Source organism: Chanos chanos, chromosome 12 (genome assembly GCF_902362185.1).
Source record: "Chanos chanos chromosome 12, fChaCha1.1, whole genome shotgun sequence".
Taxonomy (NCBI): Eukaryota; Metazoa; Chordata; class Actinopteri; order Gonorynchiformes; family Chanidae; genus Chanos; species Chanos chanos.
In genome coordinates, this window is record NC_044506.1 from 21,246,230 (window position 1) to 21,264,328 (window position 18,099).

General features: G+C 42.1%; 1 protein-coding gene across 1 annotated transcript; it reads left to right on the top strand.

The window, feature by feature from the left end:
* Nucleotides 1-678: 678 nt before the first annotated feature.
* s100s (S100 calcium binding protein S) lies at nt 679-2,490 on the top strand. The gene is made up of 3 exons (XM_030788585.1): nt 679-701; nt 1,044-1,197; nt 2,281-2,490. The coding sequence occupies exons 1-3, from the start codon at nt 679-681 to the stop codon at nt 2,488-2,490; spliced, it is 387 nt and encodes a 128-aa protein (XP_030644445.1).
* The last annotated feature ends 15,609 nt before the right edge of the window (nt 2,491-18,099 follow it).

An 18,099-nucleotide genomic window follows, 5' to 3' on the forward strand; every position in this document is an offset into this window, starting at 1 on the left:
ATTTTCACTGCTAGTTTTGTGTTTTCATTGCTGCTGTGGACACTAAGCAGCTCTGTCCTGCTTAGCAGCCAGGGAGCCCGATATGTTCATCACACACACACATCACGCTGCTCAAACACAGAAACCTTTAGAGTTACGGGAATCCAAATTCATAGCTTACAGCACAAATCCATCCTGGGAACCGCAGAGTGTACTATAGTTCCAAACCCCAGTTAACCAACTGGGTCCAGTACAATCTTCAGGCTTGAAACACTGGCAGATGAATTGAACCAGCTGTGTCAGAACTGCAAGTTTCCAAAAATAGATTTGGGAAACCCAGACTCAAACGATCAGAACATCCAGATCTCAAACCATCTGAGATTTTGCAGCTCTGTTCAACACACAGCCAGTCTAAAGAGCCCTGGAAAAACACGTTCATGGTTTTGTTTTGTTTTTTTGTTTTTTAGGGGTTCTTCTTGTGCTAAAATGGAAATAAAGTAGCCATCGAATTAAAGGCGAAAGGAAACCAAGTGAAGTTTTTTCAATCATGTTGTCTCTCATCCCTTCCAGCTGGTGGAGTCGGAGTTTTTGCCCGTGCTCTGTGGTCCTGTACTGTAACCTTTGACCTTTGGTGAATGATTGTGTCTGTGTCTGTGTATGCACAGTATATTGGAAAAGCCTGAACGCTGAAGATCCAAGATGGCGGGCTCAAAATGTGACATGTAAGAATGTTGCTTTTTGAGTGGCCCTTCAGTTTGTTTATTTCTTTGTTTGTTTGTTTTGCTTTTTACTCTTTCTTCATAATATGTTTTTTTTTCTTTTGCTAAAATAAGGTTAAAATAAGGTTATGAGTTTAGTGGGAGATGGGGTGGGGGGGGGGCTCCTTTTTTTCCCATATTTACTGTTTTTTCTTTCCTTCTTTTTTTTATTTTACTTTTCCCCATTTAAACTGGTCAGCTCTGTCCATGGCCAGGTGTGTGACCCTCACACAGCTGGGCTCATGGACGGAGGGAGCACTTACCGCTAGATGTCTGACTGTGTCCTCCTTCTCCTTCGGCTGACAGCATGTCTAAGGAACCAAGCTCCAACTTGGAGAGCGCCATGCAGATGCTAATTAAGACCTTCCACAAGTACTCCGGCAAGGAGGGCGACAAGTACACCCTCAGCAGGGGCGAACTGAGAGAGCTACTGACAGAGGAACTGGGGAACTATCTGGGGGTGAGGAGAGCACACATACACACACACACACTCTCGCACACACACTCACACGCACACACACACACACATACACACACACACTCACACACACACACACACACACACACACATGCGCGCGCATGCACACACACACACTCACATGTGCACGCTCGCACACACACACACACACACACACACACACACACACACACACTGCTGACAGAAAAACTGGACATAAGATGAAGAGGTAGGTGGGAAAAAAAAAAAACAGGTCCATAGACCTGAATGTTTTCACACTTATAGACATACATTGTGGTTTGAGGCATGTGGAAACATGTCAGGACAGCCTGCGAATGCACAGAGATTTACTTTCTTAACTGTTCTCTTTAAAGCCGTCTTGCTCTCCTTCCTCTTCTCCTTTCTCACAAGAGCTTCCAGTCCTCAGGCAGATTTACATTTATGTTCCACGTGCAGGCCCCAGTATCACCATCACAGCACTGGCAACGCTGGCTACTACAATCACATTGTGACTTTATGCACCAGTCTGTTCAGTAGTGTAACAGTACATGTAACTGCACCGGACTGTTTGGTGCCTGACTCACACTTTGCTATGGATTTCAAACAGAGCAGCTTTCCCACACCACACCAGTGGTCCTACGTTTTTCATATGGACGACTGTGGAACCAAGCTAAAGCAGCTGACCTGACAAATGAGATTTTTAAAATTCTTCTCCCATGGGCTAACTGAACTGTGTCACGTTGTCTGTCTGCCAAAAAAACCATACGTTTAAATGTACTTTCACCTCGTATTAAAACCTCCGAAACCACCGTATGTGCCGAACCGTACAACTGATGTGTTGTTACTTTTCCTCACTTGAGCACTCTCTCTGTCTCTCACTCTTTCACACACACACGCACACAAAATATCTAATACATTTTAAGCTGAAACAGACAGATGCTTCAGGGACGTAAACTCAATAAAATATAGATACCTTCATTCAGACAGGTAAACTCCACATATAAACCTGTGTGTTCACTCCATTGGCTTTCACCTCCCTCCCTCCCTCCCTCACCTCACCCCGTCCCCCTCGTTTTCTCCTCGCAGAACGCGCAAGATAAAGACGCGGTGGAACGAGTGATGAACGACCTGGATGCCAATAACGACGGAGAGGTGGACTTCACGGAGTTCATCATCCTCATGGGCGCCCTCACCGTCGCCTGCAATGACTTCTTCCTCGACAGCCCGCCCCCCAAGGGCAAAGCCGACAAGCCCAAGGCGGACGGAGACACGCCGGAGGGGGAGAAAAAGGAGTAGAGGAAGGGAGAACCGGATGAGTGGGTTGAGTGGTAGAAGAAGGGTCGAAGGGAGAGAAAAAAAAAAAAATCAATCATGGGGAACAACACTTACTTCCTAGGGGGTGAGGGAGGTGCTTCTATCTTTCAGTTCCACCTCAAAACCATTCGTTACTACCTATAAAAAAACAAAAAACAAAACACATACGTCAAAGGAACCTAGTATTACACCAACAGAGAGAGAGGGAGAGAGAGAGAGAGAGAGAGAGAGAGAGAGAGGGAGAGAGAGAGACAGAGAGAGACAGAGAGAGAGAGAGAAAGAGACAGAAAGAGAAGAGAGAGAGAGAAAGAGACAGAGAGGGAGAGAGAGAGACAGAGAGAGAGAGAGAAGTCAGAATTCATATGACGGCAGGGTCTCCAGCAAAAGTGTAACTGATCCTGGGTGGAGAGCCCATCAGAGAGAGAGAGACTCGGGGGGAGAGCAGGAGGCAGGGAGCACGTTGTATGGATGCTCAGTCAAAGAGAGACACTCCATTAAGGTGTAGAGCTAGAGGCACTGAGTCTTCCATTTCAAACCAGGACACAAGAGTCCTTTACAACATGGCTTAAAACCACAGACTGCACTGCACTGTAAATCAGAGGACTGCCTATATAGACTGTCTGATGTAGGATTTAAGATAGGAGTAACAGAGACCTGAGGACCAAAACAGGCTTTTTATGTCAAACAAAAGCGATTCACACACATCTTCACTTATTCAGGAGGTGACAGAAAAATGCAACTAAATTGACTGACTGAGAATGAGAAATTAACCATGAGACTGTGGGATTCAGTTTGGCACTGATGGGGTTTAAACTGGACTTTTGCCCTGGTTTTGGAGAGTCCTTGGCGGGTTTGGATAACTTGAAACAGTAACAGTTAGCTCAAGAAAAAAAAAAAAGCACAATCGACACCTTTAATCTGCTGTAAAATCCTTAAAACTTGACCTCTCATGTAAAAATATCACACTCAGCCCTCTGTGTTATCGCACATAGGATGCAGTCATTAGCACCTAGCGAAAATATCTTTTTTTTTTTTTTTCCTCCGGGAACTGTACTGCAATCTACCAAAATTTTTGAAAGACCATATTTAAACCATAGGAATGTTGGAAGGAGGAGCTACCACACCCACAATAGAATCTGCTGTTGAAAAATGACTGAGTGAGTTGTCCATATACAGTATCATCATTATAGTATACCTATAATAATTATATTAATACCACTGTACCATACATGTGACTGTGTTCCTGCCTGTTTCTTCGTCCCTATTTTGTAACATGTTTATTTATTTTCTTTTTGTTAATTTGTCTTGTATGTATCTCCATCAAAATAAACATGTCTAATTCATCTTCAAGTGACAGAGGGTTTTTTTTTGTTTTGTTTTGTTTTGTTTTGTTTTTTTTTTAACGTGTGCATTTTTCTACATTACAAATTCACCAGCACTAGATTAACACTGGGAGTGTCAAATTAACACTGAAGGTGTATATTTGAGTCCATACTGAATCACGCAGACACTCTTAGTGGTAATTCAACCCTGGTGAATTCGCTCTGCGCTGCCTTCCGAAGCTAAAGGAATGGGACATTGCAAGGGCGAGGCCCAGATCCCCAGAGATAAAACACAAGATCATGTTTTGAAGAGTTATTGCTTTCAACATGACACATTTCTACAGAAGAGATCACACTGGGCCTGGAGAGGAGAGGCTCTGCTGTCCTGCCTGGCCTTTTGATCAAACCGCTAACTGACATCCAGACTCATCCGCCACCCCCTCAAATGTCTCTGGATGAGACCAGTCACCATGCAGTAAATCTGAACTTGACTTATACCGAAAAAAAAAAAAGTTACATTATCATTTTTCTTTTTCTCATACGCTGAGGAAATACAATATCATTGGCTCATCTAACAGCTGCTTCAGTAGAAAACTGTAATGTTAGAACGTATCCTCTCTCAAGCTCTTCTCTTAATTGTGGAGCTATCTAATTGTGTAGGTAGCTACACCCGAACCACATGGCAGGAAGAGAAATAACAGAATAAAGGAAAATTTTGTTGTGAGCGACATCAGACGGAACAATTTGTTTCATTAGACATGGACTTTTGTGCTGCAGTTATGTGTGAGTTGCAAAACAACAGCAGCAATGGCAGTAGTGTCTACCGTTAGGTCAAAATATATGTGGTCGGTTGTGGCGTTCTCCTCCTGGTGATGATTAGAGTTTCTCACAGTAACCTGCCTATGGTACAGGGCTCTACATTTCACAGCCCAGATTCACACAGCGGTACCAGATAGTCTTTTACGATTTGACCGTAAAGTCAATCCAGAAGTCATAGCTGACTGACATCTTCTCTGACTTCAAATGGGTCAGACTTCAATTTGTCTGCAATCTCTTTTATCTGGCTCCAGACAGTTGGGGGTCTGTTGTGTTTTTCCTTTCCCCCTTTTTTTCAGCCACAAAAATTTTAATTTTCTTTTTTTAACAGAGAGTTATTCAATCAGTACTTCAATCAAACAAGGAAACCACACCGATGCGTTTCACTCGTAGAGTGTGGTTTACCTGTCTTTACACTGTCAAAAGCCACAAAGAATCACAAGGCAGGATTATTGGATTTGATGCGAGGAAACTAAGCAACATTCATTAAACACACAGGGACTGACTGACAACTCGTTCCCTGAGGCAGTCAGTTATTACAGCAAGAACTGGCACAAAATCCTTTACCCGGTGATAGGCGCTGCCAAATCTACTTACTGTAGCAACAGCATTTTTTCACTCAGGACACATAAGAAGGGATTTCTCATCACATTTGATAAGCTAAGAATAAAGTATCTGGTCACCTAATGATGTCCCACTACTGTGTTCGCACGAGAGTTTCACATGTCGATATGTTGATTTGGAAAAAGTTGTGTTCCCAGTACATTAGTAGAACCCAAAGGCTTCGAACATTGCAGCCTGAATAGGAAAAAAAAAAAACACTACCAGAAAGATTACAGTATAATCACTGACAGTGTCGTACACTGCTAATGTTTTAAAATAAAACACACACAGGGTCATAACTGTGCAGCCCATGACTGTACTTAGGGTACACCGGGTGACAGGGCCTAACCCATGTGTTCCCACCTTAGGACCACTCTTTCCCATAGACACTTACTCTGACGATACACCCTGAAATGTCAAGGGTACAGACGGTCGTTTCATAGCGGCCACGACTTTTCAGAGCCGTGCGTACTATTTAGTAATAAGCAGTGCCTCCCTTCCCAACAGGAAGTCCAAGTCCTCTGCAGTCTGAGCAGCTTCCTGAACGTAGTCCCCTGTCATTCTCCTGTTGTCAAGCATCCAAAAACAACAACAACAACAACAAAAACAACAACAACATTAGATATGAGTACTTTAGGAGTTCTCAAATACAGGCTGCCTTCATGGAATGCCCTGCTCTGCCCAGAAGTGGCAGGAACAAAGTACCCTGTGCAAAGGCACAGGATAGCACATCTTTCCCAAACCATCTGGCAAATATTCTTTTATGAACAAAAGGGCAGTCGTTTAAAGAAGGGCAATATCAAACGTGTAATGTCAAACAAGTTAGTGTTTAGTTAGTCCAGTAATGTACATATGACTTCATCACTCATGTGCGTGAAACCGGTGTCAGAGAGAATGCTAGAACAATGGGGAAAATGAAAACCAACGTTTTGTTGAGATCATTACAGTGAAAACGTCAGTCTGGCCCCGGGGGAAAGAAAAGTACTTCATCAAAACATTTACCAACAGATTCCAGCTGTCCTACTGGATGTACTGGAGACCAGAATCATCTCCAGAAGCACCAGTCCCAGGGCCTCACCACCAGCACTGGTCTAGAGGAAGGATCAAACAGTATTACTCTCACACTTGCTTCTCCGTTGCCTTGTAATAAGGAGTGTTTTTTCAAGCCAGATATTTCTCCTCACTCATCGTGGTGCATGGTTCATGGCTGATTCTGAGTAGTCCACCTTTAGCCCAGTCAAAGGTTAACCTTCACTCGTTCTTACATATGTCATTTAGTCCAAGCTTTGTGCTCCTACAACATTTCAAAGGCCCATGGAATCCTTCACCAAGACCCAAGAACTAAGAACCACAGCTTCCAGTCTGTTTTGATCTTTTTAGATGATGTCATTGACGGTGACTTCTTTCACAGCATCTGGAGCTGATCTAATAATGTCTGCGTGTAAAAGCCACGTCAGTGTCTACCTATGATAGAACTGGAGTGGTGAGGCAGCATTTAAACAGCTGAAGAACACTGGCAAATTCCAACAGCTGATCTCTGAATAGCCAATCTGGGGACTGTGGTGTCGTGGTGAACAGATCAACCTGTGACACATGATGTCATATTCAAGTATTGGTCTGGAATAGCTCATTTAAACTCAGATGTGTTGTTTAGAGTCCCTGATGAGGAGTTGAGTCCCCAGGGAGAGATGATGATCACATGGGGTATTGTAAAAGCTCTGTATAGTGTGGTCAGAGTTGGTTGACGGTCTATGTGGGTGAGTTGACTGATGGTCTTTGTGGGTGAGATAGTTGAAGGTCTTTGTGGGTGAGTTGGTTGAGGGTCTTTGTGGGTGAGTTGGTTGGAGGTCTGTGTGGGTGAGTTGGTTGGAGGTCTGTGTGGGTGAGTTGGTTGAAAGTCTGTGTGGGTGAGTTGGTTGAAAGTCTGTGTTGGTGAGTTGGTTGAAGGTCTGGGTGTGTGAGTTGGTTGAGGGTTTGTGTGGGTGAGTTGGTTGAGGGTTTGTGTGGGTGAGTTGGATGGAGGTCTGTGTGGGTGAGTTGACTGAAGGTCTGTGTGGGTGAGTTGGTTGAGGGTCTGTGTGGGTGAGTTGGCTGAAGGTCTGTGTGGGTGAGTTGGTTGAGGGTTTGTGTGGGTGAGTTGGTTGAGGGTCTGTGTGGGTGAGTTGGCTGAAGGTCTGTGTGGGTGAGTTGTGACTGGTGAAGTTCTGACGTCGGAGACATTTGGTGAATCCTCTGCTGGTATTCACCTCTGTGGAGACTCAGCCTCTTGCCATCTAGGCCCGACTCTTTAATCACAGTGAATGTGATGTACAGACTTTACAGTTGACCCAAAACTGACACTGACTTTTACAGAGCAGAGCTTTAAACTTTGCTGTCTTTTTGGACCGAACTAATTGGTTTCTACGTTCATTGTGTCTTTGATCATTGAAATTGTATTTTACTCTAATTTCATTATAATTTATCAGACTTGTGTAACTTAATTATAATCTACAGTCAAATTCACAAATCTACCAACAACTTCACAGCAGAACTACTTTCATTTAGTAACTTAAAGTTAAAACTACTCTTATAGGAACAGATTTTGCTCACAGTATAATCACTCTGAAAAACAGAAAGCCAAATTCACAAATCTACCAACAACTTCACAGCAGAACCACTTTCATTTAGTAACTTAAAGTTAAAACTACCCTTATGGGAACAGATTTTGCTCACAGTATAATCACTCTGAAAATCAGAAAGCCAAAACTGCAGTGCAATAAATGAGGAATGGAAGAAAATCCTGTCGAGGTGTGGATTGCCAGTGAATAATTGTAGGAGTTGTGTGTTAGGGCACATTAATCCAGTTTCAAATCTTTCACAAACTACATGAGTCATTACAGAAGAAACTCTTAGAACTTATGAGAGAGGAACTGAAAAAAGCTACGGCCCACCAGGCAGGCAGGTGGATTTAAGGGTTACAAAGGGAAGAAAGGTGGGTTTATGTCCTGTGTTCACACCTGTAAAGAGTGAAGCTGATAACACACGAGGTCCTGTCACTCTGACAGGGAAAAAAAACCCTGCCAGGGGAAAACCAACCAATATCATTTACAGCCCTGCATGATCGCTTATAGTTTGCTTAATTATACATAATCATGATTAAGTGCACATCAATAGATAAATAACTTTTATGGTCTCTGTATTCTGGTTTCGCACTCCTTAATTACCTCCTGGACTGAGTGGTTTATTCTATTCTGTCTTAGTCAAGGACATTAACCTCTAGTGGGTGTGTGTTTGTGTGTGGGTGTGTTTGTGTGTGGGTGTGTGTGTTTAAGAGAGTCTTTGTCTGTGTGTATGTGTTTAGAGTCTGTTTGTTTACTGTGTGTGTGTGCGTGCGTGTTTAAGAGAGCCTCTGTTTGTTCAGCGTATTCATTCAGAATCTCAAAGACTCTCAAACTTCAGGTTTCACACTCCTCACTGTTCTGTCATGACAAAATTTACTCCAGCAGAGCCATGTGTACAGCATGACATACAGAGCATGCAGAGAGAGAGAGTGAAGGGGAAAAGCCAAAGGGGAAAAAGAGTGCGTAGCCTGAGTCCTCTGTCAGACGTGAGTGTGGAGCTGGATCCTGCCCTGTGAAGGACAGATAGGCACCTGGACTGGACAGAGTAAGCAGTAAGCTAAGGTGGGTTTCACGTTCTAAATCTGGCAGGTTGGCGCAGTCCGTCTGGCCAGATAACACCGACAGGAAGACTATGGTTACCGACAGCCTGGTCAGCCGACACCAGCGTGTGTCACACCATCACCACGGCTACACCTGGCATATCGGCTCCCCCTGTCACGCACACCCCCAGCACCTCAGAGACCGCAGGGACAAAGACGCCACAGACGAGATAACACATGCATGCATACACACTGGTGTGCACACTACCACATATACATACACACACACACATATATACATACACACTCGCATACACACTGGTGTGCACACTACCACATATACATACACACACACACATATATACATACACACTCGCATACACACTGGTGTGCACACTACCACATATACATACACACACACACATATATACATACACACTCGCATACACACTGGTGTGCACACTAACACATATACATACACACACACACATATATACATACACACTCGCATACACACTGGTGTGCACACTAACACATATACATACACACATATATACATACACACTCGCATACACACTGGTGTGCACGCTAACACATATATACACACACATATATACATACACACTCGCATACACACTCGTGTGCACACTACCACATACACACACACATATATACATACACACTGGTGTTCACACTAACACATATACATACACACATGCATGCATACACACTGGTGTGCACACTACCACATATATACACACACACACATATATACATACACACTCGCATACACGCACACGCACACACACACATATATGTATATACACACACAATCGCACAGACAAGCAAGACAACACATGAACACAGATAGGATGACACACACAAAACCAAGACAGCAGAGAGATACACTCACACACGCACATGCACATGCACATACACACATATATACATACACACACACACATACACACGTATATACATAGACAATATCACCGACAAGCAAGACAACACATAAACACATGACACACACAAAACCAAGACAGCAGATAGACACACACACACACGCACACGCACACGCACACACACATACATTCATGCACTCAAACGAGACAACACATAAACACAGAGAGGATTACACACAAATAAATGCATGTGTACACGCACACACACACACACACACACACACAGACAGAGAGAGAGACAAACTAAGACATACACAGCCCTAAAGCATTCTGAAGCATTCACATCAAGTTATATCACCCTGGTGTCACAAAAACATCACATAACTAATATACAGTCATGCTCATACACAGTCACATAAATACATATACACTCATATCCACATGTGCATACTCTGAGCACTGAAACCTGCTCTCTCTCACACACACACACACTGTACATACATACATACTGCACATTCATGTTTATTAACGTTGATCTAGTAAAACCTATCTCAGGGTACAAAGTCCCACAGTATTGCAGTGTATGTCATCATCACAGGATGAAGAATAAGGAACCACCAAGGCTGTCCCTAGTCAAAGCTGTCTGCTCAAACTAGGAAAGCAGGTAAGAAGGTATTTAATCAGAGAAGTCACCAAACGCCCAATGAACCGTTGAAATCCGGAGATAACTGTTCTCCACAGCTCTGCACAGAAGAAAGCTTTGGGTGAAAATGCCCAGATGGAAACCACATTTGAGAAAAATCCCCATGAGCTGAGTGTCCGGAGATTTAAAATAAAGGGCACATGCCATAATGTGCTGAGACAAACAGTTACCTCGCTCTGATGAGACACAAATCGAACTTTATGACCTGAATGTAATGTGCTATAGACCAAATATCCGTCAAATACTGTCCTTCTTGTAAAGCAAGTGTGCTGTGGGAATGTTTCTTCTCCAGCAGAGACTTGGGCACCTTGTAGGGAACAATGGAGCCAAATTCAGAAAAAAAAAAAGCATTTAGGAAAATCTGATTCAGTGTAAGACATTCATCATGACAAGACACTGGAATAGCTGCAGAACAGTGGTGTGAAAAATACTTGTGTCCAAACCTGAATCCCGTGGGGAGTCTGTGGTGAGACTTGAAGAACTCATTAACACATTCCATATGACTTAACACAGTTTCAGAACATCTCCAACAAAGAACAAGAGGGAAAAAATCCAGATGTGCAAATTTGACAAAGAAATATCCCGGGAGACTCTTTGGGTTATAACTTCTGCAGAAGGTGTTTCTACAACTTAAAACACTTTTCAAATACTTGTTGAGTATTATGAATAGTCAAAGTTATTTTTGATGCATTAAAAATTCTAATTGTAATAAAAACAAACGCACGGCTGCTAGAAGAGCCATGGTACACACATATGGGTCACATAATGACTACTGTACTCTTTCTTCAGCTGATTCAACACAGTTTTAACCCAAAATACACCCATTTCCACACAGCACCTCATTTATTGCAACTCAGTCATTTATGTGAAAATATTAGTGTCAAGTGAATACACTTTTTCCTCAGGCCTGACGTATCCTCTTGCTCAATATGATCAAAGTGCTAAGTCGTAATGGGGTCTATGCTGTCCCTCTGGATAATATAGTATAGAGAAATGATCCCATTCCATTGGATAAATGTGGTTATAAGACTTTCTAAATCCCAAGTGTCACATAAATAAGGTGTGTTATACTTCAGAAACACAACGGAGAACGTGTGTTAAGTAGCAGTGTTTGTGTGCAGTGGGGGGCAATGTCATGGCACAGTCGTGGTTTTTGGAGATAAAGGTAACCAGAGAATTGTAGGATGCCACTCTGAGGACAAAGTCTCTCTGGTGATATCGATTTAGAGACAAAAGACAGGCGAGAGGAGAACGCTGTTTCTCTGGGGAGGTCTAGCTAAAAAATACCAGTGTTCTTAAGACACTCTGGAGCATCAGGTAAATTAACAAGTGTTGACATGTTGTCACAGAAGAGCTTTTCCCCTGACGTGTGGAAACAAACATCCTCACTTCGGCTGTGCGGACAGAGCACAAGAGATTCACTGATCATTTATGGCAGGGTAATCTGAACTATTCTCTACCATTTTACCACCGTAATAGCCTGTGCGACTTCATAAATTTATTCATGCACGCACTTTACACCATATGACATGATGTCTGCTGTTAGATAAAATGTAAACACAAAAACTCATACCCAGCGCTGGTTTTGGCCTATTACGAGACAGAATAGCAGACCTAACTTAAAACATTTACCCTGCAACATTCTTCAAATCAACTGCAAGTGTGGGGAGAAAACCTGAGAAAGTGAGTCAAAAGCCTTGTATATATATCACACGTTCGAATTAACTTACAAAAACAAAAAAAAAAATATCTCATACTTGCTTAGTTTCCTATCACTATCGTATGAAGCGGGAAGCAGAAGATCCCTGAAACTAAATGAGATCAGTTCAGTCACAAGAGACTGCTTATCGGTTTTAGCTATCAGAATGATGGAGCAAGAGAGGTAAAAAGAGACGGGTCAAAAATACACAACGACGCCGAGCGTCAGTGTCCATTCCTGCTTTTTCCCCCTCTTTGTGTTAAGTGTCTCTAATGTCGGTGACATGATAATACGGCCGCATTTTGGCTATTCTTACCAACACGTTTACCCTTTCTGCAGAACGCCCGTTGCTGCTCCCTTAACCTCAATCCTGGGTCCCATAAACAGTCGGGTACATTTGATCAGCCCAAGGTCGTTCACCTTATCTGCCACCTTCACCCTTCCCCATACTGCTAGACTACCTGTGATCTTAACCCTAGCCAGGGCAGCGCCTAGTTATTAACATTTTATCTCAGTCTAAGGAATTGCACTTTAGAACGCCGGTGTGGAAGTAAAATGAAATTCGAAAACTTTTTCGTAAAAACGTAATTTTGTGAAATTGTTTAGGATGTGGAAAGGCATCTGAAGTGATATCACCATCAGGCTTAATTTAGGGTTACAGGAAGTTGGTTGGCTTCAATAATTGAAAAAAAAATGACTTGGGCATTGGACGATGTCATGACGGTGATTATAATCAGGGAAAGTCACTCATGATTTAAAAAGGGTAGGGTTTTACAGTTAAGACAGGAAGTTAGACAGAATTAGGGCAGTTTATTCCAGCTACTACAACAAGCTGGAATTATGTCGGGTTGTTATGTAGGGTGGTGGAGAGTATGATAATAATAAATGGCGAAGAAGACATTAGAAAATCATTCAGTAACGTTTTTTCAATACCTTGTTATTTTTGTGATCACACACCTACATAAACACTAATAGCTTATGAGAGCACAACATGTTATGCAGAAATAAGTATAGTACTTTATTATTTACATCATGACTTTAACACCATTTTGTTATTGAGGTCTCTTCATCGCTGTTAAAGCCGCAATTAATTCTCTGTTTCACGACTTGCACATATCCCTTGACAACATATGAGGATCAGTCATAAAAACAATTATTACGTAGTGACGTACAGTTCATTATTTGGTCTGACCATAAAAAAAAAACTTTAGTCTACAGATCTTCATGCCCACACACATCTATTCAATTTTAATAACAAGTGTAAGCATATTAAAAAAACAACAAGAAGAACAACAAAAATATACCACTACGACTCTTTCTAGCCATCTGGGTTGTCGCAGGTATCAGATCGAACAGTGATGTTCCACTGTTAACTGGCACTAACTCACTGGATGAAAGGAATTAGCAGTGTAGCCACATGCTTTCATTTCACAGAAAATCTCCATGTTATGGCTACGGTCAAGTCTGGAGAACGTCTGATCCGAGGGAGAAATGAGCAGTAAGTGGGAGACCGCCGCAAGACAAATTCTCCTCGTTGGTCAAAAGATTCTTGCTTGAAGGATTCGTTAACGTCAGCCCGGTTGGCGATGAGAGATGGCCTTTGCTGAAGCAACCATCTGTTTCCGTTTCGCCTGGTGAAGTGTTTGTGGATAACTGTTTGATTACAAAAATACAGCCCCTTCAAAATACCTGTCCTGTAAAGGAATGAAACCGACCACGACACTATTCACCCCGATAGCTCTGTCTTTGCTGATCTTAGAGTTCCACGTCAGTTGATTCAAGATACTTGTATGAGTGAGGAAGAGCAGAATTACTGATAACTGCTCCAGTCGTCGGGAGAGAGCAAAAAGGCTCTAGCTTGAGGAAGACTCTTCACGGCCAGAGGAGTGGAAGGAAAGCATAACTCAAAAGTGGAATTCTTTTGCTGACATCACCTCGCATCATGACCTTGACTTCGGTCATGCAACAAAGTTAAAGTGCTTCGCAAAAATGAAGAGTGAAACACCATTCAGACAGAGAGAACATCCAATCCGCCCGCAAGATTAAGGCCACGAGGAAACGTCTGCAAATTCCTCTTGATGCAGACATCGCTGGAAAATCGGAGTCTCTGATTTGGTAGTCTGCAACCAAAATGGGGACACACGTCTGTGCATAGATCACAGGAAGTTGAACATGCAGACCATATGAGATATATATGCACTGACAAGTCTTAAGGAGTCATTTTCTGCTCTTGCTAAGTCACAGTGGTTCCTAGAACTGAATCTGGAATCTGGATTACTGCCAGATTGACGTGGATGAAGATGAAAAGACTAAGACCGTTTTTTTATGCCCCTTGGGATTCTGGGAATTCAATCGAGGGCCTCAGGGAGTCACAAATGCTCCCAGTACTTTCCAGTGTACTTTATGGAGAGGTGCACTGGGGACATACACTTAAAGGAATGATGCATGATTTGACTGTTTTCTCAGTTAAACTGGAGGAAAATGAGAGAATATGGCCTGAAGCTGTTACGTCATCAATCCAAATTCGTTTAGACATGAGTGTGGTGCCTGGGAAACATTGGGTCTAGGGATGCAGTACAGACCAACCATGAAAAGGTTCAAGCTTTAAAAACATGCCCGGGATACTAGAAACTAAGGGAGCTCGGATCTTTTCTTGGGTTCTCTGGTTATTACCAAAGATTTATGAAAATCTAGTCAAGGACTGTCAAGCCTTTAAACTATCTTTCCTGCTTGGTGTTCACCTCAGCTGAAATGAAGTAAGGTCAGGGTAAATGATGCCAAGTACCTTAGTCCAGGAGAACCTTTTACAGAATGCTGAGGCCCAGCTTGTTAGCAAGCATTTAAAGAGATCATTGATAAGTTAACCTCATTTCCTCTTCTTGGCTATGCAGAACTAATGTTGCCCCTCATTCTGTATAAAGACGTCAGCATAACTGGGTTGCGAGTGGCCCTCTATCAAGGACAGAAAGGATAAAAGATGATATTGCAGTCGCAAGCAGAGGTGTAACTCACAATGTGGCACGATACACAGACAACAAACCTGAATTTGTTGCACTTAAATGGCCTACAGTGGACAAATTTCATGACTATCTGTATTGAAATTCCTTCACTGTGGTCACTGACAACAACCCATTGACCTGCTTGCATAGCACCACTAAGATGGATGCAGAAAGTTATCACTGAATAGCTGCATTGTTCACTTTTACTTTCAGCATCAAAAAATGAGCTGGTAAGCATAACATTGACTCTGATGGGTTATCAAGAAGGCCTCATGATGTGCTGGAAGATGATTGTATTTCACCAGATGAAAGCCAGATGAGTAAGCAGGTCACTTCACATTTCTTACCCTCTGTAAAATATCACTGTAGAAACAGTCCTAGTATCCTGTCAAAGACATGTTCAGTCAAGTTCAAGAAGATTTTACTTCATGTGGGCATTTTGAATCTCAGACATTAATGTCAACCTCTGTTCCTGCTCTCTTTGAACAGAGAGAATTCCAGAGCAGTGTCCCTACCGAAGTAAAGTGAAGCAAATCTCAAAAGGGGGTTACCTGTAAAGGGGAGATTCTGTTATTAACCAGGTCATCAGTCTAATGGAGTCACCTGGGGAACAGTTACCTGCAGATCTTAATGTTCACTCTCCTGGGGGGTATTCCAGAAAGCAGGTTTTAGTGAAAACTCTGAGTTCGTTAACTCAGAGTAAGTAGTAAGCCTCCTGACAGAAGAGCCCTATGGCTTCATTCTCCTAGCAAAACAAAATCATAGAGCTCTTACTTTACTACTTGCTTTGAGTTAACCAGCTCAGAGTTTTCCTTAAACCTGCCTTCTGGAATACCACCCTGGTCTTCGCTTGATCCTGAAGGAGAGGAATGGTTAATGATGGCCTCGTGTACAAAACATGATTTTGTGGAGGCTAAATAGTATTTGCACTTCCAGACATTTTGCAGGCCATAGTGCCCCAGAACCTCCTTAATGATATGGGGCACTGAGGAATGGAACATACCTTTGAACTCATCATGTCCAGATTTTAAAGGCCAAGGATGGTTGTGGATCTGGAGAAAAGAGTGAAACCGTACAATAGACGTTTTCAGCGGAAAAGAAGGCTGTCCCTCTTGTTAAGATTCATACCACAACGCCTATGAAAACGATGTGCATGGATTTCCCTTCGTTGGAGCCAGACAGCTTGAACACCAAGGTCATTCATGTTTTTATGGACCACTTCACGAATTATGTTATTGTCATCTCCACAAAAGATCAATAAGCCAGCAGCATTGCTTTATGTCTGTGGGAGCACATTCTTGTTCACTATGGTTTCCCTGAGTACCCTCACAGTGATCAAGGAAGAGACTTTAACAGTTACATATATTGAACTCTATCTGAACTATACTTAATGTTTATTTGTGGAGATAAAAAAAAAATTGTGTTACTGATTTACAGCATGTCTGCTATGGTCACCTACTGATAATACAATTTACCTTTGATTTAATTGTTTATGTTGTTGTAAACACAACAGGTCCATTTTTGTAAGAAAGTCAAACTTTTATCATGTAAGTACAATTTTGCAGACATTTATTTATTTATTCAGAAGTCTTTATCAATCAAGAGGTGAAGTAAGAGATTTGCCATCCCTTCAGTGGCTGCTCCCGAGTATGGAATACACAAAAAATACACAAAACAGACCAAAACAGACCAAAAAATACACAAAACAGACCAAAACAGACCAAAAAATACACAAAACATACACAAAACAGACCAAAACAGACCAGAAAATACACAAAACAGACCAAAACAGACCAAAAAATACACAAAACAGACCAAAAAATACATAAAACAGACCCAAAAAATACACAAAACAGAACAGAAAACAGACCAAAACAGACCAAAAAATACACAAAACAGACCAAAAAATACACAAAACAGACCAAAACAGACCAAAAAATACACAAAACAGTTTTTGATGATTATTGTGAGCCCATATTTACTAGTCCATCACCGGGTGTGACATGAAATGCATGCCAAAGTATATATTTTCTGATGGTTGGGATGAACTACCCATCTCATTAACAAAGAAAAAAACACACATTCGGTTAACTACTTAAAAAACACTACTTTCCACTCAGAAAATATCAGTGTGCGAACCCCCTAGACATTAGAATATTGTAGCTTCTGTAGGATTACTGGGTAAATTGGCATAAAAATCATAGCTTGCTTCATCCCTCCTCAAAACACAGAACTGGTGGGGGGAACATTTTATGACAGGTTTGGTCTGTCCATCTACATCTCAAAAGATGTTCCTTTTTACAATGTCCATTCTGTCTATAAAAAGCAATTCAAACCAAGTTATGCAGCTGAAATATGGGGCTTATGTTCAGTACCTAGCTAGTTAGTTACCTTTTTCTGGTTACGTTTTTTTCTGGTTGCAGACTAAAAAGGTAGCTTAATTGGCATCTTCTTAACTGGTAGCTTCTCTGTCTTTCATAGCGTAGACAGGGACGTATCTAAGGAACTTTTTATGAACAAGAGCCACTCTCCATTTTGGAGGAAACGTTTGTGAGCTCGTTAGTTTGTCTGGCTTGTTGGTCAGGTAACAGAGGAGAGGGGTGTCTTTCCTCCAAGGCCTTGCAGGTCACCTGGAAAGACAGGTGTCAGACACATGGTTAGTCGCTAATCCTAAATTACTCATAATAACTGTAAGGAGAGACCATCATTACATAAGACAACTTTATATTCTGGTTGGTCATCACGGCTCTGTTCCCAACGAGACTAGCGTAAATTCAAGTATACTGTTACTAATACTTGGCCTGTCTTTGTAATGAACTGGTTTAAGACTAAACTACAGTATCTAAAGCAGTGGAGCTAAAGTAAGCTAATTGCTTGTGGCGACTTGTAGTTACCTTTGGCAACAAA